General features: G+C 43.0%; 1 protein-coding gene across 2 annotated transcripts in view; it reads left to right on the forward strand.

The window, feature by feature from the left end:
- DNAH5 (dynein axonemal heavy chain 5) overlaps positions 1 to 17,388 on the forward strand; it is a 253,320-nt gene that overhangs the window by 178,049 nt on the left and 57,883 nt on the right. For both annotated transcript variants that reach the window (XM_075921464.1, XM_075921465.1), the window contains 6 exons: positions 439 to 615; positions 5,202 to 5,405; positions 5,800 to 5,979; positions 11,752 to 11,889; positions 13,435 to 13,570; positions 16,027 to 16,343. In XM_075921464.1, coding sequence (XP_075777579.1) covers positions 439 to 615; positions 5,202 to 5,405; positions 5,800 to 5,979; positions 11,752 to 11,889; positions 13,435 to 13,570; positions 16,027 to 16,343 — 1,152 coding nt within the window. The remainder of the gene's footprint in view (positions 1 to 438; positions 616 to 5,201; positions 5,406 to 5,799; positions 5,980 to 11,751; positions 11,890 to 13,434; positions 13,571 to 16,026; positions 16,344 to 17,388) is intronic.

Below are 17,388 nucleotides of genomic sequence, written 5' to 3' on the forward strand. Positions count from 1 at the left end.
ATATCCTTATTTGAAAATCCTGCTAGTTTATGAACATAAAATTAGACAGATGGGATTTTACCTGGAAAATTAATACCCAGCAACACATTCTTTCAGCAATGTATTCTCTTTGGCTATGTCTACACTTGCACCCTCTTTCGAGAGAGGAGTGCAAATGAAGATATTCGAAACTGCAAATGAAGCTGGGATTTAAATGAGGTTTACCAGTTATTTTGAGAGAAGGGTTTTCTCTTGAAATAACTATGTCTTAACAATGTCTGTTATTTCGAAACAGCGCTATTTTGAAATAGCACCATAACGCGAATATGAAAATGAAGCGTGGGATATTTAAATCCCGGTTTCAATTACAATTTCAAATGTCTTCATTTGCATTCCTCTCTTGAAAGAGGGTGCAAGTGTAGACATACCCTTTGATATTTGATTTTCTCCCTTTTTTAGGTTTTGAAAGAAGTCACTGTGAAAGCCCAAGCTGCTGAGAAGGTGAAAGCTGAGGTACAGAAGGTGAAGGATAAAGCCCAAGCTATTGTAGACAGCATCTCAGCAGATAAAGCCATTGCTGAGGAAAAGCTGGAGGCTGCTAAGCCTGCTTTGGAAGAGGCAGAGGCAGCTTTAAAGGTCAATATTATAAGACAGACTACCATTTTCAGAGGATGTGCTCCTTAGAATATAGGCCTGTGGGTTGAGCCACATATCCTGCCAGGTGACAGATGTTTCCCTTTTATCTCATAAACGTTGTCAAATGCAATATGCTCAGGGATTATTTAAACCTAAAACAAGAAGAATGTTTTCAGCACTTAAATACTGTGTGTGAATTTTCATGTTAAACTTACTTCAGCTCACATAAGTCAAAGTGACTTTGGTTGCTTAGTTTTGATATCACATTGGTAACCAGCTAATGCCATTGCTAATATTCTGTTCAAACACTGATGAATGGAGAGCTACTAGAGTGGAAAGCTGCTTTAGTCCATTGTAACATAGGCCTCTTCCCTCTTATCTTAAATTTTCTTAGTTATTCTTGTATTATATATACTGTCCTGATGCTTTTGTTTCCTACGTGATTACTTCTGTCAGATCTCCACTACTTGGAAACACAATTCCCATTAGTTTTTCCCATGTCCCCTCTGTCTCCAGCTTCAGACACTACTGCAAAAGACATCATTGTTGTGAAGTGTTTACATAGTAATGGAGTAGCCCACTCTGTATGTCCTTGATGGTGGCAATGTCCGTTTCTGCCTGTGAAATGCATCACTGGGAATGAAGGTCCCATTTTAGTTTAGTTTAGATCCGTGATACTCAGACTTGCATGGTTCAGGAGCCTCATTAATGATCAATATTACCCAAGAGAGCCACAGTAGTGTGAATTCATTCACTGTTATGCTCATAGCAAATCACTGACCATGTATTCTACAATTGATTAATAACCTAGTAAAATCATCTTGATTGGTTAATAACTAATATTAGTTAATAATTAAATGACAGTTTTTTAATATAATGTGCTGCAAAGAGCTGCAGGAGACAGATTTAAAAAACACTTAAGTCTCAGTCTGAGCATCTCTGGTTTGAATTTTGTACTGTGCAATGCAGTGTGCATTTACACTGATATGTACAGTGATAAATAACTGAGCAAAGAATTTTTGGTGCAGAATAACTTCCATTCTCATTGCTGAAACCTGTTGTTCCAATAGTGGAGAGCTGGTGTGCTAGGAAATGAGAGCCTCAGAAGAGCAAAGCAATGAATGGGAGGTACGGACTAGTGATGGGAACACCCCTAGTTCTGCAAGCACATAGAGAAATATTCAGACCTTCAACTGCTTTCCTGTACCCTTGAGCAGCCTTTTCCCAAATACCCTTCTCACTCAGCACATTGTTCCTCCAAATACACCCTGCCTTCCTGTTACCTGCCTTGTAGGGAGAAGACATCCAGACAGAGCCTCCTCCATCCTCCTTACTAGCCTTGCAGGATTGATTTTGTCATGAAAAAGTGATTGAGTGACCTTCTTTTCTCTTCACATAATAGTATATGTTGTCAAGTATCAGAGGGGTTGCTGTGTTATTCTGGATCTGCAAAAACGACGAGGAGTCCTGTGGCACATTATAGACTAACAGATTTATTGGAGCATAAGCTTTCGTGGGCAAAGACCCACTTTAGTCTTTGCCCACGAAAGCTTATGCTCCAATAAATCTGTTAGTCTATAAGGTGCCACAGGATTCCTCATCACTTTAGTATATGTTGAACCTCTAAAATACAGTACTCTCTGGTCCGGCAACATCGTAGTCCAACAGGACCACAGATATTGTTGGACCAGATAGCCCCGGCAGCCCAGTTTCAGAAGTGCAGCCCAAGCTGGGCTGGTGGTGGGGAGCACATACCTAGGGAGACTGGCACAGTGGGGAGCACAGCCCTCGCCAGTGCTGGTGGTAAGGAGCGCAGCCCCATCCGGGGCTCGAGGCAGTGGAGCCAGTGGCCAGGAATGCAGCCCTGCTGAGGCTGGTGAGATGGGGAACACAGCTCCATCTGGGGCTGGTGTGATGTGAAACAGCCTTGGTTGGGGCTGGCACAGTGGGGGAGCACTGCGCCCACCAGGGCTGGAGGCAGAAGGGCCGGCAGTCAGGAACACAGTCCTGGCTGGGGCTGGTAGTGGAGAGCGCAGCCGCAGCTAGGCATGGAGTCAATGGAACCGGCACCATAGTGGGGTGCAGCCCCAGTCAGGGTAGGAGGCAGTGGGACCGGCCCCTGTCTGGGGCTGGCACAGTGGGGGACATAGCCCAGGCCAAGGCTGGCAAGGTGGAGAGCTGGAGGCAGTGGCAGATGGCAGGCAGCAGAGCCCTATACCTGGGTAGGGAGCCTTAACTTCCTCTTGTCCGGCAATCTCTGTGGTGTGGGACCACTCAGGTCATGAGGGTGCTGGATAAGGGAGGTTCAACCTATAATGCCTCTTGTGCCACCAAAGCTTTGGCTGTACTTACAGTTGTTTGACCAAACTTTTATCGTTCCTGAGTGCTTGAACCCTTCCCCCCCAAACAACAAAACTTTTGCCACAACTAGTGCAAGTGTGAACACTGCTTTTGTCAGCAGAAGTGTGCTCCTGCAGACAAAGTGAAAGCTGCTCATGAGGGATAGAAACATTTTGTCAGCAAAAGTGCCTACCAACAGTATTCACATGCATCAGCTTTTAGTGACAAGGCTGTGTCCCCCCAACCTTGTGGCTAGAAACTGAGTGTAGTGTCGACATAGCCTAACATGTCAGAACGCTATAGTGCATTTTGAGATTTAATCTGCAAGGTGCCTTCTGAAAGCAGAAATAATCAAGACATCTGGGGTTGCAGAGACTGAATCATGCTGCAGGTGCGTGAAATAATAGGCCACTGGTCACATTCAAAGATATAAATAAGTGGGATGCTTCTGAAGAAAATCCTCCCAATAAAATGTCTCTGATGAATGGAACGGGACTCCAACTTATCTCGACTACCTCTACAAGAAGATTTATGCTCCATTTAAGCTGTAATCAAACATTTAGGAACTTTCCAATGGTCTGGTTTCCATTAGAACATGTGAAGGTTTTAAATATTAACAAATTCGATCCACATTAGCTCCCTTGCCTAATGATGGCAGCAGTGTAATATGTACCTGAGACAGTAAGAATGTACATGTACAAGTAGCATGTACAGATCTTGGGTCTGTAACTAAGATCCAGCTATTGAGTATCATAAAATAAAACACAATTATGGTTCAAGGGATTCTTTCCAGGAGTTGTGGTTACAGTATAAACCGCTCAAACTATCCTGTCAAGGTTTATGGTATCATCAGAAGGCCTCAGTGGAATGAATGTACAGTAATTCAGTTACCTATAGCATATTTTTCTTCTATCCCATATCATTTCCTTGTTTTTTCTGTGATTGGCAAAAAATAAATTGCCAAACAAGCTCATTCTTTGACAGCTATTTTTAATGCAATTACCATGGTTTCACTAATACTAATTGACAATATAATTTTTGTAAGTTAAACTTGAATATCATCTGAGATATAAAATTTAAATAATGCAAATAAAATTTCGTGCACAGTGTTCCCTCTAATCTGCACCAGCTTCACAGGTGATCAATCAGCCCCACCCAATCAGAAGATCAGGTCTCCCTGCATAGAGTTGACTGACTTGGCAGGGTTGATTAATCACTTGTGAAGCTGTGCTGTGGGGGAACACTGCTCTGGGTACAGATGTCAAATACACTACGTAGACACTTATACTCTGTAAAATACAGATGCCCATTTCCCATGAGGATATTACTGTTTTCTCAGTCAGAGCAAAGAACTGTGTTGGCTTCATTGGGACTACAACTGCTCACATGACAGATTCAATTGGGAAAAAAGACACACAAACAGGAGCTAACAAATATGTGAATAAACATTTAAGTAACATTATTTTAATGTTTTTTCAGGCAACAATTTCATTTCAGTCAGTTGTGATTGTTGTATAGATTGGTTTTCTCATTGTAATCTGTCAAATTATGATGTACATGGACTTGAGAATTTTAAGTTATCTACTAATAATTCAATGGAATTTGCTAGTAGCACAGATAAATATGTACTGCAATACTGATTTTTACAGGTTTCTTAGCTGCTACGTGACTTTTAATTAGTCAGTGTGCCCATTCTTTTTAACCTCAAGACTTGTCAATTGTAAATGACAAGACTACTCCGAAGTGCAGAAGATAGGTTGTGGTCTTACATAACTAATTTTTTAAAATGTGAAATTCTTTAACACAAACTATGGTTCATTTATCCTTTCTGTTACACTAATAATTGCTTGTAATATGTTCAAACAAAAGCATTATGTCAAAACTTCAGTTATTTAAAGAGCTTTTTCTCTTTTTTGTCCATCAGAACAGGTTTGCTTGTGTTAGTTACTGAGTGCCTCCTTGGTGCTACTGAGCAAAAATTGCTTAGTAGCTCACAAGAGACAGCAGATAAAACCTTTCAGAATTGGCTCTTCCTAGTTTTGGTTCTGCTTGAGGATGATTTAACAAGTTAAAACTTAATATGGGTAGGTATGTTGAATTAATTTTTCCAAACAGATACTATGCCTGTAAGATGGACTCAATGTAAATGCCCTTCGTTTTTTTGATCTGTCTGTCATGGAGATGGACTACATGGTTTACTACAGCAAAAACAGCGGTAATCTCTTTCCTTTCTCTCAATTTCATAGACAATAAAACCTGCAGACATTGCCACTGTGCGCACGCTGGGCCGACCTCCTCATCTTATTATGCGCATTATGGACTGCGTATTACTGCTCTTCCAGAGAAAAGTTAACAGTGTGAAAGTGGACCAGGAAAAAAGCTGCACCATCCCATCATGGCAGGAATCACTGAAATTGATGACAGCAGGAAACTTTTTACAGAACCTGCAGGTACTTCAAAAACATAGAGGAAAAAATGAGCTGCCTAATGGTAGTAGCAGAGCAAATGTTGTAAGAAGTGAGTGTTATATATTTCAGTTTAGAACTTACAGGTTTTTAAAGGAACAAATACTGGGCATAATCGTACAGTTCTCATTCAAAGGAAATGCCTATTGATGTCCCATCTGGGTTTTGCCTAAGAAAGGATTTTAGGATTAGGTTCATTGTCAGGTAATTTTTTAAAGTATTGGGGATAATTATGTTATGTGTTTGCTGAAATTACAGGCCATTCATAAATTAGGATGTGCCAAATGAATTGTGTGTATTTCTAAAAGCACCTTTGGAGAAGCTGATGCATGTATAGTAATACAGTGTGGCTAAGTTATTCTCTCCATGATGTCTCCAGCAATTCCCAAAAGATACAATCAATGAAGAAGTCGTGGAGCTTTTGAATCCTTACTTTGAAATGGTAGACTATAACATTGAGACTGCAAAGCGAGTATGTGGGAATGTGTCTGGCCTCTGCTCATGGACCAAAGCTATGGCTGCATTTTTTGCTATCAACAAAGAAGTGTTACCGTTAAAGGTAAGACTGTATTGTTAAGCCAGCAGTACCTTTGCCTGTGGGATTTGGCCCTGTATGGAGACAAACTACTAACTCCACCATGTATCTAAGGGTATATCTAGACTACAGGCTTTTGTTGACAGAGGCTTTGTCGACAGCTACTGTTGACAAAGCTTCTGTCGACAAAGAGCATCTAGACTACATCCAGTTCTGTCGACAAAGCAAGCCGCTTTGTCGACATGAGAGTGTAGATGCAAAGGACAGTGTAGATGCAATAACACCTTCTGTCGACAAAAGACGTTATTCCTTGTAGAATGAGGTTTACCGCTGTTGACAGAACTCGGCAGTAGTGTAGACGCAGGTATAGTTTTGTCGACAAAAGTCCACTTTTGTGGACAAACCCTGTAGCCTAGACATACCCTAAGTGGGCTCACCACTACAAAAGCTAAAATTCCATAAGAGGGATCACCAGTGAGTTGTGACAATAAGCACATGTCTAAGTCCATCCTGGTTTAATGAAGCTTTTAAGCATCTGCACGAATATTTTGCGGAACTGGGAGGTATTTTTCCCAAAGTGCTTTTTTTATAAAGTAGAACAGCCCTATATTACAGAATCTGTTCCTGTGTATAGTTAGCCATGTCTATTTGCTTGGGTAGAAAAAGTTGTGCTGACCATATTTGATTCCTGTAAGTACTGAAACAGGTATAGCACAGTGAACTGGTTTCTGATACTTCTTGTGCATCCATTTCTACGCATCAGTAGAGCTACTAATGAAGGAGCTAGGCAGGTAGCACTGAAGGAATAGCACTGAAGGCCTGTAGAACCTTTATGGCTGGTGCTGAGGCAGCTGAGGGAAAGAACCAGGTACTTACAGATCCAAGGATTAGTTTACAGAAAAGGGAGTTATAAATATGTACTCCTTTTTGTTTATAAACTACACCTATTAGATTTAAAATTCACTTACACAATACATATGAAACTTCACATTACTGTTTCTACAGAGTTGAAGTGCTTTCTTGGCATTAACCCATGCCATTTCTATATTCTGATATACGTTCTGAGAGCAAAATTTTCAAAAGTAACATCTACATTTTTGTGTTCATAGTTTAAGTATTTAGTTGTCTAGTAATGAGCCTTATAGATCCAAACAAAAACTTCCTGCAAAACTGAATAAATCCTGACTTAACCAAATGGTTAATGGCTCAACAATTAATTACACTGGAATTTTGGAAAATAAAATTTCCGTACCACTTCTTTGGATACCAGTGTAAGCTGGAGCAGCTTGTGAGCTAACTATACAAATGCCAGCAGGAATGGCCTCCTTAGAACCATGATTCCAGTTGACTGTTGTTGTTACCTGCACAAATTTCTCTATCTTTTCCACACTTTAGGGACACACACCTTTACCCAGCTCCTAGGGCTCAAGGTACAATCCTGTTAATTTACACATCCACCCTTACCCAATTCCTAGGGCTCAAGGCGTAATTTCCTGCAGGTCTGCAGGATCTTTTGCCACTGAAAGAGCCTTGCACAGTACAGCAGATTTCCGATAATCCGGCACCTTTGGGACCCAGGGGGTGCCGGATTATCGTATATGCCAGAATATCAGGAGATACTCCGGCAGGGGGGCTGTGATGGGTCTGGGGGAGAAAGGGGAAGGTCGGGGGGGGGTGGGGGAACAGCACGGCGTGGGGCGAACCAGGTGCTGGTGAGGGGCAGCGCTGCGGGACCAAACCGGCAGCACCCCAGCTGCTTTGCCCCATGGCTTCCCCAAGTCCACCACTGGTCAGTTTCAGCAGCAGCGGACTTGGGGAAGCCATGGGGCAGAGCAGCTGCGGTGCTGCCGAGTTGGTCCCACAGCACCGCCCCTCACCTGAGCGGCGCTGCAGGACCAACCGGGCAGCACCCCAGCTGCTCTGCCTGCCCTTCCCCAAGTCCGCCACTGGTCAGTTTCAGCAGCAGCACCCACCAAGCAGGGGAGTGAGGGGTGGCGCTGCGAGACCAACCCGGCAGCATCCCAGCTGCTCTGCTCCACACCCCTTTCCCAGGTCTGCAGCTGGTCAGTTTCAGCAGCGACAGCAGCGGACTTGAGGAAGCGGTGCCGAGCAGCTCCAATTGTCTGGCTGGCTGGAGCACTTCCGGGTTCCAGTTGGTGCCGGACTATTGGGAGTGCCAGACCACTGGATGCTGGACAACTGGAGTTTTACTGTAATATTCTTATTCTCTATTTATTGACCATTATCAAGTAAGCAGAATACACATGGTAAGCATACAGTGTCGCGCTCACCAATCCTGATAAAAGCAGGTAGACTTCCCTGTTGGCCAGGCAAGGTCAGTCTCTTGGGATCCTTGCTGCTGTACATTATAGTCGTGCAAAGGAGTTCTGGCAGCTCTGCTCTTAGGCTGTGTCTTGGAGGTGAGTTTTTCTTCCAGGTCTTCCCTCTTTCTTCTTGATGTTCCTTTCTTCCTTTTCTCTTTCCTTTCCTTCTTCCTTTTTTCTGCTGGTCTCCTTGTTGGACCCCTGTTTATATAGTGAGATTTGAGTCCTGCTTAGCTATACCTTAACCAATTTTAGTATAATTTTACTAACCATCTGAGGGTATGTCTACACTAATTAAAAACTAGTTAATTCGAACTAAGCTAATTCAAACTAGTGTATCTTGACCTAAAATCTAGTTCGAATTAGCATTTTGCTAATTTGAACTAGCATGTCCACATTGAGTGGACCCTGAACCGGGGTTAAGGATGGCCGGAAGCAGTGCCAGCAGGGCATCAGATTAGGACTTTGAGCGTGGAGCTGCTGTCTCAGGCTAGCCAAGGGCTGTGCTTAAAGGAACCCGACCCCCACCCCGGACAGACAGTTCTCAGGGGTTCCCCGCTTGCAAAGCAGTCCTGGCTTGGAGTGCCCTGAGTGCCCACACTTGGCACATCACAGCACTCGGCCATCAGCCCGGCTGCACTTGCCGCAGGCTGCCATCTGGGGGGATCAATCGGGGGGCTGCAGGAGAACTTCCATCCCGAGGAGCCCGCAGAGCCACCCCAGTCCTCCTCATCGGGAGCTCGTACCCCATTCGTCCCTTACCTCCTTCCACTTACCCATACCTAGCCCCCCTTCCTGATGTACAAAATAAAGGACACGTGTGTTCAAAAATAGAAATTCTCTTTATTGAACAAAACTCGTGGAGACTGGGAAAAGGAGATGGGAGAGTGGAAGAGAGAGGGTGGGAGAGGAGAGGGCAACTAAAATGATCAGGGGTTTGGAACAGGTCCCATATGAAGAGAGGCTAAAGAGACTGGGACTTTTCAGCTTAGAAAAGAGGAGACTGAGGGCGGATATGATAGAGGTCTATAAAAGCATCAGTGATGTGGAGAGGGTGCATAAAGAAAAGTTCTTAATTAGTTCCCATAATAGAAGGACTAGAGGACACCAAATTAAATGAATGGGTAGCAGGCTTCAAACTAACAACAGAGAGTTATTCTTCACAAAGCAAATAGTCAATCTGTGGAACTCCTTGCTGCAGGAGTCTGTGAAGGCTAGAACTATAACAGAGTTTAAAGAGAAGTTAGATAAAGTCATGGAGGTTGGGTCCATGGAGTGGTATTAGCCAGGGGGTATAAATGGTGTCCCTGGCCTTTGTTTGTGGAAGGCTGGAGATGGATGGCACGAGACAAATGGCTTGGTCATTGTTTTCGGTCCATCCCCTCTAGGGTCCCTAGTGCTGGCCGCTGTCGGCAGACAGGCTACTGGGCTAGAAGGACCTTTGGTCTGACCCAGTACGGCCATTCTAAGCTCAGGGCTCAGGGTCGGGGGGTCTCACTGGACCACCTTGATTTTCATGCAAACCTGCTCCTGGGTAGCCAGGCTGGCAGCTATCCTGCCCTAGACGGCCACTTTCCAGTGCCTAGTGCACTAGACCAGGTGGGTGCCACGCCTCTTACGGACCTGGGCAGGCTCCTGGGAGCCACCAGCCTGGTCCCGGGAAGAGGCGGAGGGTTGGGTAGCAGCGGGTGGCTGGTTCGTGCCGTGCCAGGTGCAGGGTCTGCTGGCTGGTTGCTGGCAGGCTTGCACCTGGCATGGGCACCGTAGCCAGCCCGTGCCCCTTTAAGGGCTCCGGGGCCGGGAGGGGGGCAGAAGAGTTTCCCTGGTGGTGCCCAGAGTGGCCACCAGGGAAAGCTGGGGAGGGCTAGCCTCCCACTAGTTCGAATTAAGTGGCTACACAGCCCTTAATTTGAACTACTTAATTCGAACTAGGTGTTAGTCGTCATAGAATGAGGTTTACCTAGTTCGAATTAAGCACTCCGCTAGTTCGAATTAAGTTCGAACTAGCGGTTTGCCTGTGTAGCGCCTATGAAAGTTAATTCGAACTAACGTCTGTTAGTTCGATTTAACTTTGTAGTGTAGACATACCCATAATGTTCTGTAACAGAATTACCTAACCAATCATATCCCCACCACCTTAGTAGATTTACACCTAATCAAATTAATTATACAGCAGACAGAAACAGTTACAAACCAGACAGATATCACATAAACAATAGGAAAGTGAAGACCATAATCACAGAATGCGGATTCCACAACCTCAACTATTGATAAACAGTTTCTCGCCAGACGAAATGCTGTTAAGCTTAGTTTTCTCTACCCATCTTGATATCTATTTCTTTATCTGGTGACAATGGGTACCATTAGGACAGGATCTCCTTCTTAACAGCCTGGTGTGAAACTATATTAATGCAATTTAGATGAGTGTGAGTATGTGAATCCAGGCTTTACAGCTAGTAGCTACTGCTCTTCAATCTAGCTACAGAGGAAGGCTTTAGGCCTACCAATATGGCTGCAGAAAAACCATATTGTTACACTGTAGGGGTCCGTCTAGACAGCACGCCTTTTTCGACAGAGCCTTTGTCGACAGATACTGTCGACAAAGCCTCTGTCAAAAAAGAGAGTCTAGAATACAACCAGTACTGTCGTCAAAGCAAGCTGCTTTTTTGATAGAACGTGGCGGAAGTGTAGACGGAGGTATAGTTTTGTCGACGAAAGTGAGCTTTTGTCGACAAAACCCTGTAGTTTAGACACACCCGAGGATTGCAAAACATTGCTGCCTTCTGCGAGTGCTTTTCCTACACTGAGGGGACCCAGGAGTGAATGGTGTTGAGCTGTCTCTGCTAGCTTCATAACCTTTTATATCAAAGGAATCCCTAGCTACTCCATGCATGGGAGCGGTTTTTTTTCAGTTGGTTTCTGCTGACTAGGCAGGGGAAAGCATAAGACAACTACCTGGCCTACCTATAAGCCTTTGTCTACATTCATAAAATTCTTAAAATAAGCATGGGACTTGTACCATAACTTAGGGAAATACATGACCTTTAGCATTGACTTGCTAGTACTGTCTATTAGAATAGAGGGTTCATTATCTCCTTTGTATTTTGAGGCCTTTCAAAGAGTACAATGATACTGAGTAAGAAGGAATGAGAAGAACATGAACTGAGTGTGGAATAGCCATAGATCTATGATGTTTATATTTGAATTCAAAAGCATTTTCCTTGTACACATGTCTGAGAAAATTTTGAGAGTCATCTGAATGAAGCACTTTATCCCCACCTGTGAAGTTTTTTACCACATAATTGCAGCAGAATTCAGTCTGTCACACAATTTAATTGAAAGGATTCTGAGTGATATCTCAATCAGACAGCTCAGTTTAGATTTTAAATATAATTCTGTGAAGATCTAATTGCGATGTGCTTCTTTGAAATATTCGATGTATGAATTTGCTTTGCATATCTATACTTCGTAGGCTAATTTGGCAGTCCAGGAGAACCGCCTTGCCACTGCCATGCTGGATCTGCAAAAAGCCCAAGCAGAGTTGGATGACAAGCAAGCTGAATTAGATTTTGTACAAGCAGAGTATGAAAAAGCCATGAGGGAAAAACAGGTGCAGTATTCTTTACATTGAGATATTCTTTGATTCTTTTAGTCCTTGATACTATTTATGCAGCTACAAAACATAGGGCTTCTCCTCAAACTCATGTATTGTTCTTTGGAAGAGAATGTTTAGGAAGCAAACATTCAATTTATTCGAAGCCTCCTCTTTTTGCTTTTCATAAATTTTCTGTTCCATTGAAACCCAATGTGTGTGCAGCACAAAGCTTCATGCACTGAACATTGCATTTGCTATGTGAATGGTTCTATGCACAGCCATTTGAAATTCTGGAATTGAAGCTCCCGAGCCAGCAGATGTAATGCACCTTTCACCAGCACTTGACATGCATGCATATAGAGAAAAAAACGGAATCAAATTAAAAGCATCCCACAAAGGGGCACAACCAGAGTTTTCCTAATCAGGGGGCTCAAAGGGTATTAAGTTTTGGTCCTTGAGGGCAAGCACATAATACAGGAGAGGAGGAAGTAAATTTGTTAATCTTCTTAGGGTGGTCAGATCTGCGTGATACATTCATTCAGACGTGAATTTTGGGTCCACTGTCTCTGGGGCAGTGGCTGGGTCCCCTTTGTTCCCACCCATACCACACACAATAAAATACAGGGGGTTCCCTTATTTCTAGCAGCTCCCTACATTGCACAGAGGAATGGGGTCTTCCCCTTTTAGGTGCCATCTCTTTGGGTACGTCTAGACTACATGCCTCTGTCGCCAGAGGCATGTAGATTAGGCTACCAGGCATAGGAAAATGAAGCGGCGATTTAAATAATCACCGTTTCATTTAAATTTACATGGCTGCCGCGCTGAGCCGACAAACAGCTGATCAGCTGTTTGTCGGCTCAGCGCGGTAGTCTGGATGCGCGGGGGTCGACATCAAAGGCATTTGTCGACCACCCAGGTATGCCTATTTCTTGACATTTTAACCAGAAAGGACACTGTCTCAACAACTTAACCACCTGCATTCTGCTACAAAGACCTTTTACATCTGCACTTGAAAGGGAATCCTCTGAACTGTCATTCACGTTAAAATTCGACACTCTCTGGGGGGCTTGAACAAAGATCCCAACTACCTTACCCATTACCAAGATAGCTTCCCCAGTTATCACCTCTAATACCATTAGCTCACAGACATCTAACTTTCCCCACCTCTAATATCATTAACTCACAGACACTTACCTTCCTTCCTTCCCGCATCCCCCTTCTGTTCTGAAATGTGATTTGTCCTTTTCATATGTGTTCATTTTTTTTAATTGTATCCTTTGGTATATATGGTTGTGACTATTTTCTTCCACTATTTGATCTGAGGAAGTGGGTCTGGCCCACGAAAGCTCATCATCTAATAAACCATCTTGTTAGTCTTTAAAGTGCTACATAGTCCTGCATTATGCTTCATACTATATGCTGTGCACCATGATATTTGGTGTATGGTAATGCAGTAAATGTTAAAGTATTATTTGTAAGTCATGCTTATACCATTAACATTTTATTTAAGATTAAGTTTTTCCTTCCACTTCCAATCAGTTTTGTGTGTGTGTTCTGTAGACCCTGCTTGAGGATGCAGAACGCTGCAGACACAAGATGCAAACAGCCTCCAGTCTTATAAGTGGCCTAGCAGGTGAAAAAGAGAGATGGACTGAACAGAGTAAAGAGTTTGCTGCACAAACCAAGAGACTTGTGGGTAAGAATAGTTTTTCATTATTCAGGCTTACTGTGAACTCACTCTGTGACTATATACTGGAGTGCAATTAAGGTCACTTGAGTTCTATTCCTTTCCTGCAAATCTCTTCTTTGGACATGTTATTCAATCTTTCCTCAGTGTCTTTAGTTCTAAAATGAGTTTAAAGACCAATTCTCTTTCTAAGGAACCTTTTTTCCCCATCTTTGGGTGAGAAACACTACATAAAAGCAAGGTGCACATGGTATGGTACAAAATAGCTTCTACAGCATATAAAACTAGTGGTAACTCATGATACTTCCATGCTTGTATAGTAATATTAGGGAGTGCAGCCAGTAGAAGATGATATGTTAATGGTGACTAGTACAGAAGCAGCATAATTTGCATAACTGAAGATGTTAAGATTTGTGCTTGAAATACAGATTAATTGTTCTGTATTAATAATACAGTGTATCCTCCTCACACTTATTCTTCGAGGGTCGAATAACTTTTGGACAATTTTCCAATACATATTTTGACTTATAATTATATTTACAGTTTTCCAGATCCTGCTAGTGAAATCCTGGTTCTTCCTTGAATAGTCTCCCTATGGGCGCTCCACTCTAGGGCTGTGTCTAGATGGCAGCTGCTTTTGCGGAAAAACTTGCCAGCTGTCTACACTGGCCGCTTGAATTTCCGCAAGAACACTGACGCTCTCATGTAAGAAATCAGTGCTTCTTGCAGAAATACTATGCTGTCCCATTTGTGCAAAAGTCCTTTTGTGCAAAGCTTTTGCGCAAAAGGGTCAATGTAGACAGCTCAGATTTGTTTTGCGCAAAAAAGCCCCGATCGCACAAATGGCGATCGGGGCTTTTTTGCGCAAAAGCGCGTCTAGATTGGCACGGATGCTTTTCCGCAAAAAGTGCTTTTGCGGAAAAGTGTCCATGCCAATCTAGACGCTCTTTTCTGCAAATACTTTTAACAGAAAACTTTTAACGGACATGACTATATAAGTTAACTATTTTATTATTATTGTTGGGCATTTGAGCTGGATTTGTCTATCAGACACACAATGCAAGGACATAACCACTGTTCAAGTACCATTTTCACATATGTTAATTTTTCTTCTCTTACCATGTAACACCCATAGCCCTGTAGAATGTAACAGTGGCTATGATGTGTGCCAAGACCATTGGGAAATTAATGGGAATGAGCTCAAGTCCTTATGCTCCAAAAACCCAAGCCCCTGCTTCTTGAGCTGAAAAAAACAATTTCTCTTCTAGCTGTATGAAACTTGTGGGTTGAACAGTTCAGACCCTGTCCAAGAGATATCACAGATGCTAATGAGTACACTAGCATGCCATCCTGATAATTGCTGTAGAATTAGAAAAATAATGGATAAAGTTGAATATGTTCCTTTGTTGAATCAAGTCATGGGTTTCTGGAATATTTGAAAACAAGAATATTCCTTGCTTTCTCTCCCATTTAGTGAAGTGGACACAAGAAGTAGGTCTACACTGTTACACCTCTGGCACATGGGGTATGGGTAGTTACATGCCAAAGTGAAAAGCCAGCTGCATCCCTACTGTGATATGTAGCTATCTGCATTGGTGTAAGGCTCTGGCAGGGGATGGCAGCGGAGAAATGCCCAGCAGCTCCCCACTTTGCACTGCAGTCTACATTGGGGAAATGCTCCAGCAGCAAGAATAGAGGTGGGGAAGAGATCAATAATGCTAACAATAGCAGCAAGATGAGGGTGTCTCTGCTTGGGTATGCAGAGAAGCCATGGTGTGTGTGTGTGTGTGTGTATACATGGTATATATATTGGCATGTCATTGCTAATCTGTGCTATTATTTTTACTTGTGAGGGGCATATAATTTGTGCATTGTGTACACTGCCCAGAGTGAGTGTGCAGCATAGATGTTCCTGGGGATACAGTATTTTCTGCATCACATCCCCTGTTTTCTCAAGGTAGGATGGGCTCTCTGCACTGAGCAACAATGTGACTGGGGGAAAACTCTGCTCTTGTAGTTCCTGCCAACAATAGACACTGTACTGTTGCTTCTTTCTGCCTCAGATGGCTATTTCCTCTGCACTCCTGCTTTTCACTGCAGAGCAGGGAGAGGGGAAAATCCCTAAAGCTGATGGAGATCATCAGCACGAGACCTTTCCCCTACCTCCGGCTAAAGATTAAAAACTAGGGGGAAGCAAACAAAAATAAGAGATTCTTCCTGGTGTGAAACTCTGGGAATTTTCAGAACATCTTGGAAAAACTAAGTGTTTTAAATGATCCCATGAGATTAAAACTTGTAGGAAAAAAATTAGTATTTTGCACATAACATAGTCAAGCAAATATAGCATATGTGCATTTTTAAGTTCTGCAATAGAAGCTTTGCCTATCTCGCTTGTTTCCTGCGAGCATATGTATTATCCTAACAGAGCTGCCACAGGGATTCACTATCTCATGCTTTTTTTTTAGGAGATGTATTGCTGGCTACAGCTTTTCTGTCCTATTCTGGTCCTTTTAACCAAGAGTTCCGCAATCTGTTGTTAAATGACTGGCAAAAGGAAATGAAAACCCGGAAGATTCCCTTTGGCAATAAGCTAAATCTCACAGAGATGTTGATTGATGCTCCAACCATCAGTGAGTGGAACCTCCAAGGATTGCCAAATGATGACCTATCAATTCAGAATGGAATTATTGCTACAAAAGCAGCTCGTTATCCTTTGTTAATCGATCCACAGACTCAGGGCAAAATGTGGATTAAAAATAAGGAAACCAAGAATGAACTTCAGGTAATATGAATGCAAATAATTTCATACCCTATAGTAGCTCTGTTGTAGCTGTCAAAATGCTTGGCTCATTGTCAGGGTCCAGATTATAGCTAACACTGCACTACGTAAGGTGTGTATTGCCTGCAGTCAGTGTGCACTTGAGGTAGATTAAGCATTTACCACTAGAGCAAATTGTCTCCTTTGTTACCTTGTAACCAGGCAAACATGTTCACTCCAATGGACATTTTAGAAATATAATCCAGTGAAGAATTTTCCTGTTAGTGTGTAGATGAAAGGCCTAATAAAGACCACAATGAACTTGTTACATGCCATAAACCCTAGGAAAATGAAAATGCACATGTCTTTTTATAGACTGATAGGCCAGAAGACACCATCATGATCATCTAATCTAGCTGGTTTAAAGACTAAAGGTTACAGAGTATCTACTATTTACACTAATTTAAATCTGTGACTGACCCTACCCCATGCTGCAGAGGAAGGCAAAAAAGCACCAAACAAACAAACAAACAAACAAACAAACAAACATCCCCCCCAACCCTGGAATGTCTAGCAATCTGACTTTGGGGAAAGTTTCTGCCCAATCTCAAATATAGTGATCAGCTAGACCCTGAGAATGTGAGCAAGACCCACCCGCCAGACACATAGAAGGAATTATCTGTAGTATCTCAGAGCCCTTCCCATGTAATGTTCATGCCATCACTGGCCCTTTGTAGCCAGACAGAAACCCCCTCCCCCTCTCTCTCTTCCCTCCCTCTGACATCCTTGGGAGAGAGAATCCTTGAAAATGAAACTCTGTCTTCAAAGGCTCCAGGGCCTCCAGAGGTGCTGGAAAAGCAATGGCCCTGGATGCTAGACAGGAACCAGATAACAGCGGCAATTGGGACAGCAGGCGATCGGGGCCTCGAGCTGCCCTTGGCTGGTACCAGTATTGATATGTCTACACACCGTCCCAGAAGAGGAATCTGCTGCCCCATCAGAAGAAGAATGTCCAGTCCTAATGATTTAGTTACCTCCACCTCACAAGTGCAAATTAAGCTTTGGACCC

Source organism: Pelodiscus sinensis, chromosome 2 (assembly GCF_049634645.1).
Source record: "Pelodiscus sinensis isolate JC-2024 chromosome 2, ASM4963464v1, whole genome shotgun sequence".
NCBI lineage: Eukaryota > Metazoa > Chordata > Testudines > Trionychidae > Pelodiscus > Pelodiscus sinensis.